Here is a 24,183-nt window from a genome sequence, read left to right on the forward strand (position 1 = left end):
TTATTAATTTATTTTCACTACAATTTTTCCTAAAAAACAAATTTATTTTTTGTTTTTTTAACAATTTGCGATAAAATTTTGGATTATAATGAGAATTTATCTAGAAAAAAAAAAGAAAGAAAAGAAGTAAATTTATTTACTTATTCATTCTTTATGTTCACAACATAAGAATGAATATATAGCAGGTACATTAAACATTTATTATACACTATTTTTTTTTTAAATAAATTTTTCAATTTATTTGTTTTTGTTTTCAATGACCTAGCTTTACATGACTAAATATATCACCACAAAGAAAGCAAAACTTATTTATTTATTGTAATTAAAAAAAAAAGAAAAAGAGAGTTGAATTTTTAAGGGTTGCATTAATTAATTTATTTTTTTTAATTATTGAGCAATAATTTACTTTTTATATTTATTTATTAATATATTTATATAAATTCCTAATTTTTAAAATTAAGAATATTGCTGTAGTAAATAATTTATAATTTATTTAAATTTTTTGTACAATTGTTACAAATTTTTTGTTTTAAATTTTTCCATTTTTTTTTAAATTTTACACACGCAATTCGCAAATCTTAAATTTTTAATATCAGACTCACGCAGCGGGACATATACATCGATAGTTTTTTTTTTTATAAGAAATTTCTTTAGCAAAAAGAAAGTCTTTTTTTTTCAATTTTATTTATTTTTTTTTTTTTCAATTTTGTTTGTAAATTAACTATATTTTAAGCTCTATAATTTTATTAATTTAACGTGGACACATGCAATTAATACATTCTAAAACATGTAAAAAAAGTGCTTAGTTAAAATAATTTTGTTTTTCCAATCTTTCTTCTAATTTGTGTTATAATTTTGTATTTTCAAATTCATTCCCAACTTAATAGCTATATTTATTTATTTTTTTAACAAGTTGATAGATTTTTTGTTTTTTTTTTGTTTTTGTCAAAGTCATGATTTAGTAGAGGCCAGAAAGTGTTTTTCTTTACTTTAAATGTATAAATTTGTGTATAAACGATTATTATTATTTTTTTTTTCTAGTTATACATAATATGTGTACGAAAAATAACAAATAATAATAATGTTAATTAATAGCACACTTACCAGTTTTTGTAAATTTTTAGTATCTTGGGCAAAATTCTGAAAAAAAAAACTTTCTTATCTGATCTACAAAGAAAGATAAGGGTAGTTTCTTGGAAGATACATTTTGTTTGCTATATTGTGATAGCCAAAGTTTTCAGCATGGAAAAAGTGTGGTTTATTCCAGAGTTTATTCCATTCTTTAATAGAACCATTCAAGAAGTCGAAATTCTTTTGCTCAAATGATTGGCGACATGATATAAAAACAGAAGCAGATCTTTTTTTTCAAGAACTACAAACAACAATTAATACATCAATTGGATCGTAAAAAATCTTCCAAGATTTCATACCCAAACAGCATGTTTGCTTTTATTTTTAATTTTCTTGATAGGTTTCAGAATTTATCCTCCATCTACAGTATTTTTATTTCACTTGCTTTATTCATATCAAGTTCATTTCAGAAACGGTGATTCCATTTCCCCAATTTCGATGATTGTAGAATCTTTACAATTTCTTGCCCTTGTAGATAGAATGTCAGAAATTTGAAAAAAAAAAAAAAACAAGGAACTTAACATCTGCTTAAACCCACCCTCTCATTACCGATAAATATCAGCATACTCTTTCTGAGCTTAATCGCGGAACAACATTTTTAGAAGTACGACCTGCTCTCAGTTAGTCAGGCTGCATTGAAGTTACTTAACTTTGAATATTTACCTCCAGATTGGTGGTAGGATGTTCCAACGAACTGGAAGCATTATCCTCTATTTAAGATATCTTAGTATGGTACTTGATCAAATGGTGGTAATTATTTCTGGTAACGAAAAGGTGGATAGATTGGCCAAATCAACACGGGCTCGTTGACAGCATCGCAGCCATCTCGCTCGCATCAGCATGAGCTTGGTGGATGGTTGCGTCGGTAGACTAAACTAATTATTGTCCTCAATGGGAATTACTTTCTCTGGGGATGATAAGATGTTGCTCCTCTTTCATGGACCTGTCTCAGGTCAGCGTTTCAAGCCGACCAAGTTATAAGGAAATTTTCGGTAATGAGGAGGTGGAAAGAGAAATAAGGCCCACGACCGCTCATATTGGTCACGAATCAGGTGCGATGTACATACAAAGTATGTAGTAAGTAAGTATGCAGCTTTGCAGCATACAATGACAGATAATTTGTTTTTTTTTTTTTTAACGCACATCTCTTCTCAGGAGCGTGGTTGAGAGGTTGGGATTTCTTACTAGACATTGTAGGACATCACAGACAAGTTTCTTGATGTTACAGAGATTTCGTCTACCAGACAGAAGTAACAATACTGAACATCTAATGACGTATTGGATGGGCAGTGAAAGGTATTTACAAGAGCCTTAAGACTGTTTTCAATTTAGGTTATCGTTAGATTTGCCGAACTTCTGCAAGCCTAAAGTAATTAGATCTAGGATAAAATTCTTAATCTGGTCTATTTTGTAGTATTCTTGGAGAAGTTGAATAACTGTTAAGAGCTAAATTTTGGATCACGTAGGACTGGTAAGAGAAACTTTGTTTTTCTTTGTAACAAATTAAATCAGTGATTTTAGATTAGGCTAAGTTATCTTAGGCCGTTAATGATTATTGCAAGGTAATTGGTTTTCCGTAAATACAATAGATTCCAAAATCACAAAGCCAAGTGTTAGGGGAAGTTTACTTAAGCCTTCAGGCTTACTTTTAAACTTTAAATTTTGGATTTTCTGCGGTAAGTTATCTTATAAAGATGTTTCTATTCTTTCAGAAAGGTATTAACTTTAAACTGTGAGACGGGATGATTATATAATTATCCAGTAAATTACCCTTATTTATACAAAATTTTAGGCTTAAACCGGCAATCCTAAAAAAAATACAGTCTTATTGTACTCACGTGAACTTGCATAGGAGGGCAAACAAGTCTTCGCAACCTTTAGAAGGAGAACGCGAATTTAAACATTCTCGAAGTGATGCGAATGAATTCTAGTTATCAATAAATTGGAAAGTCCATTGAAGCAGATTATCATATCACTGAACCACCCTAGGGACTACAGATTTCTTCCAGCCTGCACCAGTCTACCATCGGTTCGAAAAAAAGAATCCTTGAAAATGTTCACAATGAAGAGAAATCAAATAAGTATGCTATGACGAGAAAAAAAAAAAAATATTGGTATTATGTACAACATTTGTGACTTTCAATCATAAGTTTTTCAAAAATGTTATTCTGAATTAATTAATTTTTTGTAATGGATTTTCACTAATTGTACTGCCCTAATTTAGTTTTTATTTACTCATATATTTCTTTTTAATTAGGAAAATACCGTAAAAATCTGATAAATAAATACTCCATTATTAAAAAAAAATAGTAATTAAAAAAAAAATTACACGTGGAATGTATAAAAGTATATTTAAAAAAGAAAAGTTTACTTTTCAAAAATTCACAACTTAATGTATTTTATTACTATTATTATTTTTTTTAATTATTTAATTTCAATTAATTTTTTTGTCCACTTTTTTTACCTTTTTTTTTTTAAATATTTTATATATTTTCAATTTTTTTTAAATATATATATATCTCAGGTACAATGATTTAATTTATTTATTTTTGTATTGAATCAACTTTCTAACCTCTTTTCTATCTAAAGTGTCGTTATCTTTTTTGTTTTTATTATTAATTATTGTTTATTTTTATATTTGTGTTCACGTAGAATAACTAGACATGTACAAATTGTTGCCACCACAAAATCAAAGGAGGATAAATAAGCTCACAATCATCAAATGATTACCGAATAGTTTTTTTAAAATCCAAAATATCTTAAATTCTATATAATACATGTAATGTATGAAAAAAAAAAAAAGAAAAATAAAAAGCCATATAATACAACAAATATTTTATTTTTCGTGAGGTAAACCTTTTTCTTTTCTTTTCTCTCAAAGATAAAAGAAAATGCCCATTTTCGCATATAATATATTATTTATTTTATCATTACAAATATTAAATATTTGTAATTTTTTTTAAAAAATAAAAACTATGAACTTAAAGTTCCAAAAAAAAAAAAAAAAAATTAATAAGTACAAATTATATAAATATATAAAGGGCACACTGTTCTTTAAATGTAAAATACACATGCAGAATTTAGAATAATTTGTAAATATTTAAATATTTAAAAAAAAAAAAAATAATTGTGAAGTCTGCATATTAAAGAAACAATTTACATGATTTACGCAAAATTATAGGTGATAAGATTACCACTTTTAAGATTTTGCTAAACGTTACTAGTTTCCAAGCCCAACAACATTAAGTGAAGGAATCTGTTTGAAAAGGAGGGTCCTAAAACTTTCGCCAACTACCACCCACCCACCTGAGAGAGGGGGGGATCTAGTGTAAAATTTCATTGCTACAAATTCCCCAGTAGGGCCTGCCCTGATATATATATATGTCTTCAGAAAACAGCGCATCACAGTGTGAATTTCAATGACATATTCGAGCAAGAACCTCTTATCGGTTTTTTTGGTATTTCTATCTTCTTTTGCTTTATAATTACAGTGCCCAAATGATTTAGTAGACCAACTGAAATTCTTGAGCACTATTTCTTCGAATTCTGTTTAATGAATTTCTACACAACTCAGTCACCTATCTGTTTTTTTCTTTTCGATTTGTATTACGCCACCGGAGCCAAAAAAAAAAAATAATCACAGACTAAAAAGATCTAACTGTACTGAGAGACCAACCTCCATCGAATCTCTGATGAGGTCGGTGTAAAAAAGATAAAAATCCTTGGCTTGGGTTTTTCTGTAAACTGTAAACACAGTGAGGCCGAAATACTCGCTAAATATAGAAACCACAGGCATACTTTGTGCTGCTAAACTTCATCACTATTACTGATAATTATTATTCTTATAGTCGAGGATACGAATTATATAAATATAAATTACAAATATGCTCCACCAAAATGATAAATCATCAGATCAAGCCAATATTATTAACAGTATAAAATTACAAAAAAAAAAAAAAAAAAAATACATTTTCTAGATCATATCACAACTTTGTAGAGATATTTTTTTTTTTTTTTTTTTTGTAATTTTATACTGTTAATAATATTGGCCGGAAATGATCATTATTAGGGAAGAGAGACTCGGACACTGAAGAAAATGTATGGGAAACTTAAGAAAAAAAAAAAAAAAAAAAAAAAAGCCCTGCTAATAGTCTCCAAAACTTTTTTCATCGCTATGAGTAATTATTAGAAATTTTAGAGCACCAGACATATTAGAAAAGTATAATGCTTACTTAGGATCATAAAAATGGATGAAGCTTACTTTAACATAGCAAGTTGTAGACTTCAAGTATCCCAAAAAGAGAGAGCAGCGCGACAACAAAGAGAGCACGAAAAAGTGAGAGAAAAAGAGTAAGAGAGAGAGAGAGAGAGAGAGACCTTTTAGTTCTGAATTTCTTTTAACAATAATTTCCTGACAACAAAAATTATAGAGGGGAAACAGTTTTTCTTGAACTATGAAAAACTTAATATGCAATTGATATTATTATTTACATCAAATGCATATTATATCTACATCGTCCCTTAGCATTGTTTTATGTATCAAATAAAATAATAATCACCACCTTAAAAAAAAAAAAAACAAAGTTACTAAATTCAAGTAAGTGTAAATTTCACATCTAAAGAACAGAATTTATACAATTAAAGTGTGCCTAAATAAAATTGTAAAAACAAAATATTTTTTTCACAAAAAAAAATATTAATAATGAGAAATTAAATTCTATCTCGCAAAACAAATTATACAAAACAACAAACTAAAAAGAAAAAGAAAAATATATATATATATATATACAGGGTGTTCATTTTAAGACGGCTCAAATGCATTTCATGCTTAAATCTGGTTAATCTGAGCAAAAAATGGTAGAGGAAAAATTTGTTGCCTGTCACCTCTAGTTTCAGAATATGTGACTTGATTTTTAGATTCCTGCCCGCATACGCGGCTGACGCGCGAGCAAAATTAAGGGTTTGCAGTTGACCCCCATTTTCATATACACAGTTTTAAAGAATATAAAAAGTAATGAAAGAAACCGGAAACCGCAATTCGATATCTTCAAAATTAAAGGTGTTAGGCCATTTCAAAATCTGGTATTTATTAATCATATTTCAATTTTTTTAACTTGTTATCAAAGAGAAAGAAGAGCACGCGATAGGTCATTTTTATGTATTTTTTCATCCCCTTTCTACTGCCAAGGCCGTAAAGCTAGTAGTTTTCTTAATATCGGGAAATAAGTAGTTTTCCGAGTGATTTTTCTGAGCAATAATCAAATGTTAAGAGTTTTAGATGTACTCAAACATACACAAAATGGCTAAAAAATAATTTTACATCTGTTACAAACAAGGTTTAATAATTATTTGGTAATTTTGGGAGAGTTGCGTTTAATTACCAAAAAAATTGGAAACCTCCTGCCACATATTTAAGTGATCAATATCTTTCATGTAAAGAATCAAACTTATTCCTTAATTTATCAAATAATGCACTTTTGTAGCATGAACTGTGTCTTGAAAGGTGCCTCCTCAGACTCGCAAGCCAGGTTAGCCAGGAGGTTATCATCTGCTCTCTGTATCTGAGGAGGCACCTTTGAAGCCACCGTACATGCTTCACAAGTTGAATAAAGTGCATTATTTGATAAATTAAGGCATAAGTTTGGTCCTTTACATGAAAGAATATTGATCACTTAAATATGTGGCAGGAGGTTTCCAATATTTTTGGTAATTAAACGCAACTCTTCCAAAATTACCAAATAATTATTAAACCTTCTTGTTTGTAACAGATGTAAAATTAATATTTAGCCATCTTGTGTATGTTTGAGAACATCTAAAGCTCTTAACCTTTGATTTTTCTTAGAAAAATCACTCGGAAATCCCGATATTAAGAAAAATACTAGCTTCACTGCCTTGGCAATATTTTTAGTAGAAAGGGGGTTGAAAAAATACATAAAAATGACCAATCGCGTGCTCTTCTTTCTCTTTGATAACAAGTTAAAAAAATTGAAATATGATTAATAAATACCAGATTTTGAAATGGCCTAGCACCATTAATTTTGAAGATATCGAATTGGGGTTTCCGGTTTCTTTCATTACTTTTTATACTCTTTAAAACTGTGTATATGAAAATGGGGGTCAACTGCAAACCCTTAATTTTGGTCGCGCGTCAGCCGCGTATGCGGGCAGGAATCTAAAAATCAAGTCACATATTCTGAAACTAGAGGTGACAGGCAACAAATTTTTCCTCTACCATTTTTTGCTCAGATTAACCGTTTAAGCATGAAATGCATTTGAGCCGTCTTAAAATGAACACCCTGTAATAAAGCTGTAATCAAAAAATTCTATGGTCTACTGGCATACACAACTACACGAATTTTTTATTTTGATTAAAAAATATTAAAAAATAATACAGAAAAAAAAATTAAATAAATAAAAGTAACATACAGAATTTATAAAATAATTTTTTTCAATTTTTTTTTTTTTTTTTGTTGTTTTCTTTAATTTAACATAACAAAAATATTTGTTTCTTGTTTTAGCTACGGCTTGGGCAAGTCCGCGCTAAAAGAGGTAGAAAGTAAGAACAGATTATTCTATTATTCTATTTATATTTTAATTTTTTTTTTTTTACATTTTTTTTCCTTTCAAATTGGACGGGAGACTTCAACTTGGCAATGCTGACCGCCCTTTTCTCACCTAGTATTTATAGTACAATATTTCTCTTTATATATATCTAATTTTTTTTTTTACAAAAAAAAAGAAGAAGTCTAATATATAAAAAAAAAAAAAATAAATAAAGGTTGGTCAGCATATATTTAAAAAATAAAAAAAAAATAAAAAAAAATTATTTTTCTTTCTTTTGCCAAGATCAAGTTTTGATCGTGTTTGAGCAAGCCCTTCTGTTCCGGGAGATAAGGGCTATAAAAATTAAAAAATTCAAAATAAAGAGAATAATTAATAGAATAAAAATGAAAAAAAAAATTTTTTTTTACACAATATTCCCCCCTAGCCGAACTATTTGGACGCACTACTCCGATTTAACTATGTTATGTCGAAACAGCCGGCCGGGTATTTATTTTATATATATATATATATAAATATATATAAAATTTTATATATATATTCATTTATTTATATTTATATATATTATAAATTGTGTCAAAAAAAAAAAAAAAGATTTGTGATGATGCGTATAATTCGAATTCTCGGCTCGACATTCACTTCGTGTTTTGAAATTAATGTAGATACAAAAAAAAAAATAAATAAATAACCACATCGGCTTGTAATATAGACAGAGAAGCCTCTATCTGTTAGCTAATTGCCACTAGGGTCGTTCGAATTAATAATAACTGTTCTCTCTACAGGCTCTAGTAGCGGAGCGGAGTAATCAAGTGACCCCCCCCCCCCCCACCAAGTAACAGAATCTCCTGGTCCAAAGGGAGGTCTTTCAGGTTCTTTTCACCGAACTTATTAAACCACGTAGAAAATGCAGAATGTACAAGAGACTTTTATCAGTTGCGCGCTTTCGGTTAACGTACAGTAGCGAACTGCGAACGATAGTTAATACTTCGTGCTACCATACCGGAGGGCGGGGGGCAGAGATAGAAAAAAAGAAGAAGGATGACCCCTTTTTATACTGTTTACTGAATAGAGTTTGCAAGAGACTCTTCCCTATAAACAAAAAAGTTATTAACTCTGATACCTACTTAGATGCACCCATTTTCAATCAATAAATTGAAGAAATTGAAAATAACTAGAACTAAGATGGTTAAAAGTTGATGAAGCTGTTCTTCGGGGTACATGAAGAAGGTTAAGAGACTCCAATACTTCAACTTCTTCATGAATTCGAAGAGAAAATTTCAGAGAACTGGTTGACCTACAGGTTGTTTGAAAATAAAAGATTATTGCTAACGCAGCATTTTACCATCAGCTACACTTTAGGTTGAACCCCCCCCCCCCTGAATCCTATACATTTTGTGATGGAAACTAAATGATGAAGAGAGAGAGAGTGAACAAAAAATTGAATCACTCAATGTATCTATGGAAACCATTAATAGTACCAGCAATAGTCCAACTACCTGGAACTCTGCCCGCTATTTAGCTACGCACAGAAGGAAAACACAACTCTTTAGCGTGAACTTAAAATATGAGCTGGTGTGTTCGGGAGAGAATCTGTTGTATGAACAAATTAGAACGATCCGAGCGGCCTCTACTTTCCTCAACTTAGCCAAGTTCATCCTCCACTACAAGCGCATTATAACAGATAGAATAAACTTATTACAGAAAAAAAAAAAAATCTCCTATTTTGCAAATAATGGGGACCTTATAACAACGATATACAGCATCATCACTGCCCTTATATAACTACTACAATTTTTTTTTTATTTATAATACTATACATACACATCCAATTATATCAACATTCACACCTTATAATTATAATATTTCATTTTATTACCACTTAATTTACATTATTTTTTGTTTTTTCAATTTTTTCCTTTCCTTTCTTGTACTGGTTTTACATTTATTATGAAAATGGAATTTTAATGATTTTCTTTTTTCTTCTAAATTTTTATTATTATTTTAATATTTATATTAATAACGTTTAATTTATTTAAAATCCATTTTTTAACAAATAAAAAAAAAAAAAAACGTTAACACACATAAGACAACTCTCCAATTTACCTGCTGTGGATAAGAAAAAATAGACAGCTTATAAGCAATAATAATTATTAATTATAATAGAAATAAAATAATAAAAGACCAAAAAATCGACATAGAAGTGAAGAAATTTAGCGACCAAAGTGACGACAAGTATATATGTAAACAACGGTGCCTCCTTTATTTTATTTTTTTTTTTTAAAAAATAAATAAATAAAATAAATAAAAACAAAAATTACCCTAGCAAAAGTGTGAAATATATAAATTCAAATTTTTGAAAACATTTTTTTTTTTTTTTTTTTCTTTTTGTTCACTTTTAAACCCTAAAAAACACCTAAATTTCAAAATTTTCATTTTTAAATTAAATTAAAAAAAAAAAAAAATTCATCTCTAAACACCTAAAAAAGTTACAAACATTAAAAAATGGGGAGCGCAAAAAACCTACAATAAATGACCCTGCAAATTTTGACAATAATTTTTTTTTAATTTTGTTCAATTATTTTTTTTTTTTCTCAAACCAAACCCAAAAAAAAAAAAAAAAAAAAAAAAAATAATTTTTAATATATTTAGAAATACTTACAAAATACTTTCATATAAAAACTAAAAGGAGAGTGAAAGAAAATTAATGTTAAAACAGAAAAAGAGGATATAAAAAAAAAAAAAAAATAAAAAATAATAATTTTTACCCTCCTATAAATAAAAAAACTTGGTCACTGTGGAAGAGGAACTCTGAATAAGCCCAAAATTATTTTTATAGCTTTGATCCTGATTTTTTTTTTTTTTTTTTTTTCAAATCACAAGTAGAGGAGGGGTGAGAGTACAAAAACTACAAAAAGAAAAAAAATGCAGTAGTGGTGAAAGATTGTTCTAAAAATTAATTTTAATACTTAAAAATATATAATAATTAATAAATGGCAAAATATTGAAAAAACAAAAAAAAAAAATGTTCAGTAATAGTTTGAGGTAGCAACGTTTATATTATATATTTTTTTTTAAAAAAGTATAATCTTTAATTTTGTTAAAAGTATACTCTTTTTTAATTACATTCAAAATATAAATACATAATAAAAAAAAAACTGTAGTTACGAAAAAAAAAAATTAAAAAATAAAAATAGGGATAAATAGGCTGCAAAAAGTTTTATTTTAGTTTTTACCTGAGCACGTTGATAATACACGCAAAAAAAACAAAAATGCTTAGAAACTTATTTTTATGTTTGCAATATCGATTGTAATTAAATCGCGTTTTTGTATTTATATAAAAGGAAAAATTTAGGCTATTTATATATATTTTTTTTTAAAAGAAAAGATACTTTTTTGTTTTTTGTTTTTTCTCACTAGTGCAAAAATTTTGTAATCTAACAATATTTTATAACTATATATATATATATTATAAATTATATTAATAATTAAAAAATAAAAATTAAAAAAAAAAAATTTCACGATTAAAAAACCAACTTCTCCCTGTAAATTATGAGGTAGGTAGCTTTGTACTAATTGTATATAAGAAGTGTGTATATGTGTATTTGTGTGTGCACAAATCTTTAACACTCCTTGGCTTTATTTTTATTTAATTTTTTTTTTTTTTTTCCATTTAAGAGCTAAGGCATTTTTAAAATAGCATTTGGCCACATTTAAAAAAAATAATAATAATGATTTTATTATTAAGATTTTTAATAATATTAAAATTAAGATATTAGTCAAATATTTTCAAGTTTTAAATAACAACAATTAACAAAAAAACTAGATAAAATAAGATTATCATGTTAAAAAGATGAGATTTATTTTCTCTTCCATTCCCCACGCAAACAAAAGAAAAACCCCCTTAGAATTAAACCACACATTTATTTGCAAAAATAACCCGAATACCAAAAAAAAAAATGATTAAAAAATAAGATCACACACACTAATAAAAAAAACTTTCACTACAGAGTGGTGACGAAAAGAAAAATGGAGAGAGAAAAGAAATAACAAAAGAGAAAAAGAAGTAACTGAAAAGAAAAACCAAAAAAAAAAATAGGCAAAATTAGATATCCCGAAATAATATCGTAATTTTATCTACTTCTTCAATTTCATCAGAGGATTTTGAAAGCAAAAAAAAAAAGAAGGATACTTTGATGATTCGAGAGAAAGTATGGCACCACTGAACAACCATTCATTATCTTTGCAATAGACGTTAATGATCGGTAAATGTGATGAAGCGTTTGGAGGAGTGGTAATGAAGAATCAAAGATAAAGAGGCGATTGCAGCAGAGTGAATAAAATAAAACCCCTCCAAAAAAAACTTAGTTTCTTGTTAAATTTTAAGACTAGATACTGCAAGTAGTGTACACCAACTGTCAAGAACTATCTTGGGAAAGCAGTGCAATTCAGGTGAACAAAAAAAGAAAAAAAAATCAACGAAGAGATGTCCAACGCACCTCAACAGGCACATCAAAGGGAAAAAAAAACGAAGATGTTCGACATCTTCCAGCAATAAGATATAAAAATTCAATCAAATCGTGCGAGGAAATTTCTTTACACAGGATTCACATGAAATTTCCACGATTCTCAGAAAAAGGGTTGTGTATAGCTTGGATTGACTGCACGATCAAAGAAGAAGAAGAAGAAGAAGAAAAACAATTAGAGAAAAAACCCAAAATTGGTTTGAGATGTTGAAAACTTCCAAGATAGAAGGAACCCTTCTAAGATGGATCTATTGTACAATCAAAGCTGTACCCATTTCTCGAATTGGAAGCTCCATCTTATTTAGCAGAGAAAAAAGTCTATAGCCATAAAAAAAATAGCTGGTCTAACTAAACTCTACTTGACATAGCACTCCAGCAAGATCACATACCGCCAGAAGATCAAATTTGAAGATCTCGGAGACATCTTAGGAAAATAGAATTTATGGAGGAAGGAAGTGCCTACATCAAGCAAACACTCTCAACACAAGAAGGAATAGAAATCTAAATTTGCCACAGGACTAGAGACAAGAAGTGTGGATAAGGGATGTTCTACCATCAATGATTTTTACAGAATTTTTTATGTAAACAAAAATGCGATAAAGCACAACTGATGAAACAGAACAGATGCAGATGTTCGGATAAAATATAAAAATAATAATAAAGTATCCAAAGTAAGTCAATAACCTAACGGGAATAGGAGATACAATCAACGATATTATTCCAGCAATATGGATACCAAAACAAACTATTTCCGATATAATTTGTTTTAATACTTTGTCCTTCCATTTTTTTTTTGCAGTTTTTAAACAAGTCAATTATTTCTCTTTATTTTTTAATTTTTACGGAAAAAGACTTGGCAGTGAAATACCCACACAAACATCCTGAATCGTTTACAAGTAATCCCTGAATTGTTAACAAGAAAAAGTAAGCATATTACCACTTTCCAATAATAATCAATAATAATATGTGATATTAACCAACTTTAAAATTAGGTTTAAATAAATTAAAAAAAAGAAACAAAAATACTTGCTTAAACAAATTAAAATAATAAAGGAAAGTTAATAGTAATTCTGTGATGGAATGTGTTAAAAAAAAGAAGAAAAGAAAAATGAAGTTACCCCTTCCCTTAAAAGTGTAATGTCTATTATTTATACTCCACTCTAATACTAATTACTAATAATAATAAAATATATTGTATTAATGAAAATAAATACACACAAATATTGGAGCCAATGGTATGTACCGGAATTTCCATTTAAGAAGGAAAAAAAAGAAAATTATAGCACTTTAGGAATTTTCATTAACAGGACATTGAGAGAGTTCCTCTTCCAATAAAACATTTTGTGAATATCGAAAAAACACCTATCAAGTAAAACATCCTAATAGTAGTTCCAAATATTGAGAAAAAATGTGTTTTGTTTTTCCTTCTTTGTGAATTAAAAGTTTATTTTATATATATATATATATATATATAATTTCATCAATTAATTAAAAAATACCCGTCGATGAAAATAATTTTTATTTAAAAAAAAAAAAATTATTAAGAGCTTAAAGATGAGTAGGAGAGGGGAACACATAAGGAGGAGTAGCCTATATATCCTAAGGAACTAAGCAGTATTTGGGTTTTGTTTTGTTTTTTTCAAGAGATAGTTCAGTTTTTGTTTTTGAATTTTGATGTGAGTAAAAAAAAAAATAATAATAATAAGAAAAGTAAATTAGATAGTTTTATATATGTATAAAAAAGGATCTTTCCACATCTTTAAATTAATGGAAAGTGACTTATGTAGATTTAATAAAATCAAAAAATTTGGGAACATATTAACGTTGATTAAAAAACAAACTGAAATATTTTATATTCCAAGATCTAAAACTGATCTTTTTTGTTTTCTTTAAAATAAATCATACCATCTTGTATAATGTTTCAAAAAAAAAAAAAAAAAAAGAAAAGAAAAGTATAACCAAGACACTTGAGAGTTAATTGCACTGCAAAAAAAGATCCAAGCAAAGTGTGGATCAAAAAACAGCCTGTTATAATCTATTTATATGTAATAATGTTGGGGGAGTTTTTGTTCAAAATAAATATCATGCCCATAAGTTCCAACCTGAGATTACCCGTTTTTTTTTGTCTTCTACTTTCAATTTACTTCATTTTTTTTTTTTAATTTATTTTGTACAATTGTCTTTTGAACTATGGGCTTGGATTTAATATGGATTTTGAACAAAACAAAAAGAAAGTGTAGAAATAAAAGCAGAAATTTATTTCTGTTTCTATTTGGACAGACAGAAAGAGTAAGAGGAGGAACGGTAAGCCATGAATCTACTAGTTGCAAACATATGGGACCACAACGTACCACCGCTGCGTATCATTTACTAATTGAATTCAACTCTTTTACATTACCAGAAGACAATATTATGCAAACTTCAGCAAAGTTAAATGAACCGAGGAACTTTCTTTTTTTTTTCACGAGCAAGCACTGAATAATAACAGCTGATACAAGCAAGCAGATTTTTTTAACAATCAATATGACACGTACAAAAAAAAAAAAAATAATTTTGCACGACGATGCGGCCGTTCTCAGCGATTTTAAAATGATTTGAAAAACGAAAATTAAATGTAGGAAGTTACGACAGATAAAAAGGGATACGTATGAAAGGCACACGGATAATCATCTCCTCTATTGCCATCAATTAAACACATCTCATTGATGTGATCTAGCGGGCAAAAACAAAAATCTCTAAGGGCAAATCGGTCTCGAAGCAATGCTCGTAAGTTTTTTTTTTTACTACAGAACGAAGGCTACATTTAACGTATCCTAACTAATGGATGTGATGATACGTAACGATGATACGTTGACACCCATTTACAACTACTAGATAAATGGGCTCAATTAAGAAATTAATTGCAAGTTAGCCAGCCTAATAAAAACAGCAGTGCTACCGATCAAAAACAATAAAAAAAGGATTAACATAAAAACGTAGATATGTTTACATTCCCATTCTTTTAAAAAATTAACAAAAAAATATAAGAATTTAAAAAAAAAAATGAATTTAAAAGAAAAATTTAAATGTGGCTGTACCCATAATAACACGAACCTTCTTGGACTATAAAATTAACAAACCTATTTATTATTTGAAATATTTAATAACTATTTACAAATATCCTAATATGCCATTTATTTATTTATTTACTAAAAAACATGAACAACTGTCATCACAAATAACATGTACTGTTTTGTTTTAATACATGTGTTTAATTTAACTATTTATTTATCTGAGGTAATGAAGAAAGCCCTTTTATAAAAAACAAGAGGTATATAACGTAAAACAAAAAAACGTTTATAGTATTAATTAAAGAATCCGGAATTAATGCACTTGTCTTAAAGTTGATTCGAGAAAGAAATAAAAAAAAATGGTTTTAAATTAGTACCAAATTGTTTCCCTTCTTCTTCTTCTACTTCGTCTACTTCGTGTTAACTTTTAGTAACAGCAGGCATAAAGGTCAAGATTTTGAGATTCTCATCTTCGTGCCTTGAGAGGTCACTAAGCGGAGGGTATAACCGCCGACATTGCACGGTCAGAAAAAGGTCGAGAAGATTCATAGCAGTCAGAAAACAATAAACCAAGTAAACGCATTCAGCTGAAAAGGAGATCCCACTCCTTTGCGAATAATATGACCAATTGAGGGAAAGATAGCTGAATTATAAGTTTGTAAGGATTGAAGATAAGACTACGATAAAGCTGAGTACATGATGATATCAGAAAATGTAACTGGAAAGAAAATGGAAATGGGTGAAGAATGCAGATACTTGGGAAGACAAAGAACGAAATGCTGATTACGAAGTGAAGCTGACTTTGCAACGCTTTTTTACAGTTATGTGCTATTTCCCGACTACAACTTAGAATTGTCTCTTCAAAGATAAGAACAGAACAAGCGGACTATGACTGTAGCAAGTGGACAGAAGGAAGAAACAGGAATGTCTGGTAGGAAATAGAAATTAAGGAAACAAATAATATTACAATGAGGATGTTCTACTAATAGAGAGTAGAACATTCTACAAAAATAAAAGGAGAGAGGAAGGCCAACTAAGAAGTTGAGAGATTATAGTAGAGGTGCATGAAGGATCGGAAGCTTAGCGGAGAGGTTTTGACCTGAAAAGTAACCAAGAGCAGAGAAATAGGTTACTTAAGTGAAGCCTGAAGGCAGACATGCTGACGATGAATGGCCTTCCCTCAGCCAAGCCAAACCAAAATATATTTATTACAAGATGGAATGCCAGAATCTCCAGGTGAACTTGGAATGTTCTGCTCCAGTATTTTAGGTATTTACCTCTCTTCTGTACAGGAACGAACTTAAGAACAACAAGGTAATTTCCAAAAACAAGTCTTTCTCCTGCCACTGCGGAATTCAAGCCAATGAGGTGGAATGAGAACGAGAACAGGTTAGTGAAAGAAACAGCTAAACAAAGAACCGTTCGAGCCGTGGCGAACAGTGTAAAAAAAACAAAAATAAATAAATATAGCCTACTTTCCTACTACCAAATCAGGTGTAGATGGAGGCAAATAGCAAAAATACTTTACTATAAATTTATTTTATTAACCATTAAATAAAATCCAAGGCCTAAGACCGGGAATTGAACCTATTAGCAAAATACATATTAGCTTTGCGGGCTTCCATGCCACCCGGCTACTATGTAACGCAAAGAGTAATAAAGGCGATACTAATCAACAAAGTTAAAGGAAAAAAATCAACAGAGGAAAAATGGGTAAAGGCGAAATATTTTAAGCCTTTTTTATTCACTATGTGAGGGGCTACATGCAGTGGAAGCTTCAGACTGAATTCCCGTGACCGTATTACCCGCAATACCAAAATCATGAGGAAAAGATGAGACTCTCATTATTAACTCATGCCTGTTTAAGCAAACTAGTTACGCTGGACTGGGGCTAAAAGCAGATTTGTTTCATTAAAAAAATTAAAAATTGATATTGTTACATCACAGTTGGCTTTTACTTGAAAGTACAATATATTATTGTACAAATGCTATTCAATAAATCGTTCTGCATTCACTTTTCAATAATAAAAGAGTTTATTTATCTATTTATTTTTTACTTTATATATATATTTCTTTTTTATTATATAGTCAGTGTTTTCGGTTAAATATATATTTTAAAAAAAAAAAGAAAAAAAAATATTAAGAAACTGACTTGTAATTATTTGAGTCAGTGTAGCACGGTGGTTTATTTAATTTAATTAATTATATTGTCTATATATTTTATTTCTGTATTATATAAAACTATAAAAACATAAAACAGATATTAAAGTTATGTAAAGATATTAAAAATATATTTATATATACGCTGTATATGTGTTAATTATATTTAATATTATTTATATATATTTATATATAGCAGGGAACATCATTTACAATATTATTATTAATGGTACAGCCACATAGCTATTGGTTTTATTATTTATCTTTTAATGTTTTTTTACTATTTTATTATGAAATAACATAAAGTATCTATATAATAATAATAATAATAATAATAATAATAATAATAATAAATCTATATTTAGTTTATTCCGATTTTTTATTATTATTATTTTGTTTGTACACTGTATGAACTACCTGAGACGCACAGCAGAGAAAACAATTTTCTGCTCAAACTGTTGTATTTCTTTATTAAAAAAAATAATAATAAAAAAAATTAAAATCTTAAAAGTAGCGAAGGTACCCTTGGAAAATACCCTTAAAAAATATATTATATTAAAAGAAAAAACTAACAATCTTGTCGGGGTTTATCTTTTAGTTTTGTTGTTTGTTTTGTTTTTTTAAAATAATTCTGTATTAAGGTGAGACAAGGATCCTGAGGTTTATAAAATATTTTTGGTAGTAAATATTAAGAAATAAAAGGAAAACCAATTGGGAACAAAGGGAATTAAAAATTACTAAAAATAATAATAAGAAATTTAACAAGGCAAGGGAGATATAGAGAGAGAGGATAATATTATCTTTAAGGTGATGTATCAGATCTGTTTTTGTATGTATGATAAAGAACAAACGAAAAAGAAAATTAAAAAAAAAAAAAATACAGGGAAAATAACTGCACTGCCCAGGATTTTCATGAAAAAAGAACCATATTTATATACATTACAAACAAAAATTAAAAAAAAAAAAAAAGAACTAGGCTGATATATCTGACTAGGAACAAATAGTAAATGCCTAGTTTAAAAAATATATATTCTTGCCGCCTCCCCCCGGGGGCTGTTTTTGAAAAGACATTTACTATTGGTCGTATAATAATAATGATTTAAAGAAAAATGCCTGAATTGGTTTTTATTTCAAGTGTGTAACATAAATTTTTACACCTTTATTTTTTTTTTTTTTTTGGCACGAGAGCATTATTTATCGGGCTGCGTTCTCTTGAGGGGGGCCATCTCATATCGTAAAAATTCCTGAGTAGTAAATAATAATACAAATTTAAAAAAAAAGAAAAAAAAGTACAAATATGGTGAAAGGATACCACAACGCACAAAATATTACAACCAAAAGAAATAATCGAATAATTTTGTTGAGTTAAACTCGAAAAAAAAAATGACTAGTTTATCTAAATGAAAAAAAGAAGAACCAAATCAAATAAAATTAAAAGTTACGTGTCTGAAAAAAAAAAAATCAAAAAACGCACCAGTCAGATGAAATAAGTAAAGTTAAAGACTAAAAACTTTTCACAATTTACTCATTTTAAAATCTAATTTACTGAGCGGTACATTATTTCAATTAAAAATGGGGCTATAAGACCAATTAGAGATGTTTCTAATTGCAAATGTCTTATTAGTAAGTTATTATTTATAATAAATATATTGTCTTTCTCTGAAAATCTATGTAAAAACAAAAATTGCGAGAATGCAAAGATATCGCCTTCTTATAAGTTGCTATCTTTTGGGCAAAAACCATTTCATCTTGTGCCTCAATTTGGAGGGAGAGAATCTTGTCTTTGAGGAAGGCTTCCTGCACCGTGTTCTAGAAATTTGGGAGTTCTTAGGATTCGTTCTTCAGCTATTAATTGGTGGATTGGAATTGACAACTGGAACGGAGTCCATGGGACATTTAAGGGTGTTGGTGCGAATAGTTTACCCATCGTAAGATCGCCATTAGGATTTCATACCTTTCAACCATGTTGAATGCTATCGTTGATTATAAGACTAAGTCACCCAAATGATGCCCCGAGAAAGATATCAGTTTGAATTAATTAACCAATGAGATGAGGTAGTGGTGTCCTGTTTTAGGATTGCTAGGGGCTAAATGATCGAAAATAAAAAAGAAAGTTCCTAGATGACTGGAGGCACACAATTTTGAGTTTGCTAATGGAGATCACAACGGGTTTTACACCCAGGAGTTATGGTGTGGCGAGCGCTCTGTAGCATTGCGGTGTAATTCAACCTATACTGTTTATTCCAATGCACATCATAACATTGGAGAGAACAGTCTAGGACATGATATGGTTGTCAACATTCATACAGACTCCATCCAACAAGACGAACACTCGATCTCAAAAGAAGAAATGTTGCCTTTCCTTCTCCAGATTTAAATTCAAGACAACGCGGGTTGGCCACTTAGGCCGTTCCCTTTAATCAGCGAAGAACTTAGAGGAGCTAGTTGAGGTTACCTTCACCAACTCTGCTAGGTGAGGGCGGGATTAATGAGAATAAAGTGTGAAAGTTTAAAAAAATCTGCAACTTTACTCCTTCTGAGAATTACTAATTTTAAGGGACGCAGTTTAATAAGATAATAATAATAATAATCCTGTTTTCCTCTGTATGTATGTGTGGGTGTGTGTGTGTTTGTTTGTATGTAACAAATGGAAGGGATCTTAACGACAAGGCACGCTTAATCAGACCTATCATCTTATTTACTTTTTTTTTTAAAATAGTTTTTAATTCTTTTCTTATATAAAAAAAAAATTAACACAAACCACTTTTAAGTGCCTTGTCCCATTTTTTTTTTAACCTACAAAAATTCCTCAAGTACTTTGGGAACAAATATTAATTATTTAAATTTGTATTTTGTTCCCAACAGTACCCCGACTATTAACGATAAAAACCCTTTGTATATTTTTATTACTTTTTTTAAATAACAACTGCTTTTTTTTAATTAAATAACTGTATAATAATGTTCTTTATATCTGTGTTTTTTCATATAATATTCTTTGTTTTTTGTTTTAATATATAATTAACTATTTTGTATTTTTTTTAATCTATTTTAATATATTTAATTGCATTAATTTAAAAAAATAAAAATAAAAATGAAAATGAAAAAAATATATAGATCAAATGAGGTATATGTGTTGAGGTTTGTGGTCCGCTAAAAAAATAAAATAAAACGGACTACTGGTTGTGGTTTTGTACCTGAGCTGGCTGGAAAGCCTTCAGACTTAGTTCCGTCTTGTGTTCGCGAGCGATGTGTCTCCTCACAGTATTGTTTCTTGTAAACGTGCGCGAACAGAATGGACAAGGAACTCGAATCCCCTGATGGCGTTGACGTATATGTGCCCGTAAATTAGTTTCATACCCGTAAAGTCGTTCACAAAATGGACATTGTAATTTCTTTCCTGCGAAAAAAAAAAAAATAAGAAAAAGAAATTAATTAAAATACACAAATAAATAGATAACACAGAAATATTTTCTATTCAAGCTACTTATTGGTTGTGAAATGCTGAATCTAGTCGTCCATTATCTAACTCTGCACCAGTAAAAATCCCGAAAAAAACAACAGCAACACAAATCTAGCATAAGGAAAAAAAACTGACACCCGAACTTTAACCTTGAAGGAAACAAATGTTCAACCTGTGAAAGGCAATTACAGAAAGATGGAAGAGATAAATATTCCAACATTTCTTGTAACCAACATATGAAGCCTACGCTTGTGATCTAAACTTTTGCTTGAAAATATCTCCCTCAAATGTTTTCAAAATTAAATTTATACTGAAATTGTACAAACTTAAATAAAAGAAAACTTGCTAAAAAGTTAAGCTAGGTAACTGAATTTAGAAAATTGGTTAACAAAAATTATTTAAGTAATTGTTCATGTACTTACAACTGATTTCGTCACAATTGTGGCAGTGATACGTACCTTGCCGGTCGGCTATCATTATATTTAATAAATCTGAAATAAACTATCTACTAGTTTTCTGCAATTGATTTAATTTTATGAGAAGTATTTTCAGTGAAGTATTCATCACAACCACGAGAAATTAGTATAATAGGTTACTAAGAAGGTTTCTCTTAGGTTACACAATAGGGATGCCTAATATTCCACATGACTTTTTAAAAGAATTTTGATCATTCAAAATTTTCATTTCTAATTAACACATTAAATTTTACAATAATTAAATTTATAAATATTACATTATTTTGTGTGTAACATTAATTTAAAAATAAAAACTTACTTATTAAGCACAAGTAGCAATTTAACAGTTAATAGTTTTTTTAAATTAATTCACTAAATTTAGGTGTAATAATTTCCAATATTTAGTAAGTGCAGATTTTTTTTCTAATATAAAAATTCCGATTCTGACAATTCAGTTCTATCTTATTTGTTCAATAAGATAAACTGTGACTGATGATTAAGTCCTTTTTAGTAATCTACAATATTATTAGAAAAACAGATATTGTGCATTCATTGCAAAACTACAAGGATAGTTGTTAAATGTAAGATCTCTCAACGTCGGTTTACAAAATCCAAGGATGGGGTGGAGGAGATACCTTTTTAAGTCACTACTTCAGTACTTCAGTAGCAGATGAGGACACTCTAAACGAAGCGTTAAACGAAAGTAGTAGCGATCTATCGGAACCTATCCCTGCGTAACAGCTAAATGCGTGTATGTACGATGTACGGAACGCAACAATATCCGATTACATTAAACACTTGCGATTTTCTCTTCGTCAAGAAATGGCACGAATTTCAAGCGTTTTTCCTTTTCTGAGGGCAAATATGCACTTATAGAAGAAATTAGCGCACCAATTTTTGTTTAGTTAAAATTAAATAAATTATCCTTCGCTTTTGTTTTGGTGAATTAGTGATTAATGTAAACATAAACCATGAATAATACTTTCTTTACTTTAGTAGTTGCGCGGGGAAGGTCTTTAACGTCTCAAAGGTACTTAGAAGACATAATCGAAGAACTTGTAGTGTAATTTGCTGCTTACATCGTCGAGGGATTCTTGTTAATGGATGATAATGCCAGCCTCTACAGAACATGAATTGTTGCTGACTACCTGCTTGAGGTTGTGGGATTGAGCACATGGTATGGCCACTAAGGAGTCCAGACTTGAATACTATTGAACACGTCTGGGACCAACTTAAGCGAAGAGTACGACCAAATCCAAATCAAGTCGGAATCCAAATCCCAGCAAACTTGGATGAATGGGAAACAGCTGTTGTTGAAGAGTGGTACAACATTCCTCCAGGACTTCATTCAAAACCTCTTCCAATCAATGCAAAGGCGTTCAAGAGAGGCAATTCGTGGCAGATGAGGAAATACCCATTGTTGAGGACGTTTTCTTTAACATTTTTCTTTTCTTTTTTTTTTTGCAATTTTGTTAAACTCATCATGTACCTTGTACTTGTGTAAAATACAATTACGTTTTCAAATGATTTATTTTTTCAACCATCATTTTTGTAGTCCAAAATTTGCACAAATTGGAAATTTGGAAAAAATAAGGGTGGTCCGTTAATTCTGTCCATCAGTGTAATTAAGTTAAATTAAATTGTGAGTATGACCCCATTAGTTACTATGTTGCTGAATATTCCGAAGGATAATTATCACATACAACTATGAGAACCGAAGTAAGAAATGTACCATTTCACATTTTAATTGATATTTTATGTGGGGGCGTGGAGAGGAACTGATATGAGAAATTAGTAACATAAAACTGACGTTACAAAAAAAAAATGGTAGTGTCACCCCACTTCATATTTCTATTTATTTTGAAATCTGTGATGTTCAGTTTATTTATTTTTTTTATAAATTCATATATCAAGAATTTGTTTCAAGTTTTCATCCCAGAATAACCCTAATAGTTGCAAGTTATCCGAGGATTTTCAGCAACACTTTTAATTTACCATAACAAAAATATAATGCTAAAAGCGTAAAACTCCCACCAATTTCACTTTGTAGGGATGCCCTTTAAAGAGTGGTTCTCGTGAAAATGTATTTCTCGTGAAAAAAACGTTTTGAAAAAAACTGAAACCAACATTTAGTTTATCTATTTTTATGAATTTAATTAAAATTGTTTTTGAAAACACCTGGTAAAACAAAAAATTTTCTTCTACTCGGAATTTCAGCAACTCAATTTTATCCTTCCTTATAACAATTAAGAGAATCGGATCGAATAAAACAGCATTTCAGCAAGAAACAACCCTCCTCTAACAAAACTAACCATAATTAAATATTCCTATAAATTTTAAACAAAAATTGTAGATTTGCACAATAATAAGAATGCCAAGTTTCAAGAAAACAACACCAGAAAAGTGGTGTTTCCATTGGAAGAATTTTCATCACTAAGTTAATTGTTGAACAAAAAAAAAGTTTCGAGCTATTAAAAAAGATTTTTTGAGTAATTTGTACAAACACTAACGTAATTTCTTTTGCTAAAAAAACCAAATGTTTTGTGAACCTGAAAACGGATATTTTGATGGGAAATTTGAAACTTTACGATCGTAAACTTTTTCATATTTAAGAAGTAATTTATCAATGAAATCTGTATTTATAACAGAAGCGACATCTTATCAAAAATTTAGATGAAATGGAAAACAACAATTTTTATAGAAAGCAAAAGTCACTTTTATTTCAAAGCGAACACTAGCAATCAATAAACGATAAAAATTAAAAAGCAGAAGTATAAATAAAACAAAAAAAGAAAAGAAAAAAAAAAGAGAAGACCTTCTATTGATTTTTTGAAGGAATAATT

General features: G+C 29.1%; 1 protein-coding gene across 16 annotated transcripts in view; it reads right to left on the reverse strand.

Annotated features, from left to right (window-relative positions):
• chinmo (Chronologically inappropriate morphogenesis) overlaps positions 1-24,183 on the reverse strand; it is a 41,462-nt gene that overhangs the window by 12,015 nt on the left and 5,264 nt on the right. For 12 of the 16 annotated variants that reach the window (XM_074131041.1, XM_074131043.1, XM_074131039.1 and 9 more), the window contains exon 6: positions 20,620-20,822. In XM_074131041.1, the coding sequence (XP_073987142.1) occupies positions 20,620-20,822 (203 nt within the window). Of the gene's footprint in view, positions 1-41; positions 8,029-9,660; positions 18,670-20,619; positions 20,823-24,183 lie in introns of those variants that run through there. The other 4 variants (XM_074131035.1, XM_074131034.1, XM_074131033.1 and 1 more) reach the window with 2 other exon arrangements.

This window comes from Rhodnius prolixus, unplaced genomic scaffold (genome assembly GCF_049639745.1).
Source record: "Rhodnius prolixus isolate KJV_2025 unplaced genomic scaffold, Rpr scaffold_4, whole genome shotgun sequence".
Classification (NCBI taxonomy): Eukaryota; Metazoa; Arthropoda; class Insecta; order Hemiptera; family Reduviidae; genus Rhodnius; species Rhodnius prolixus.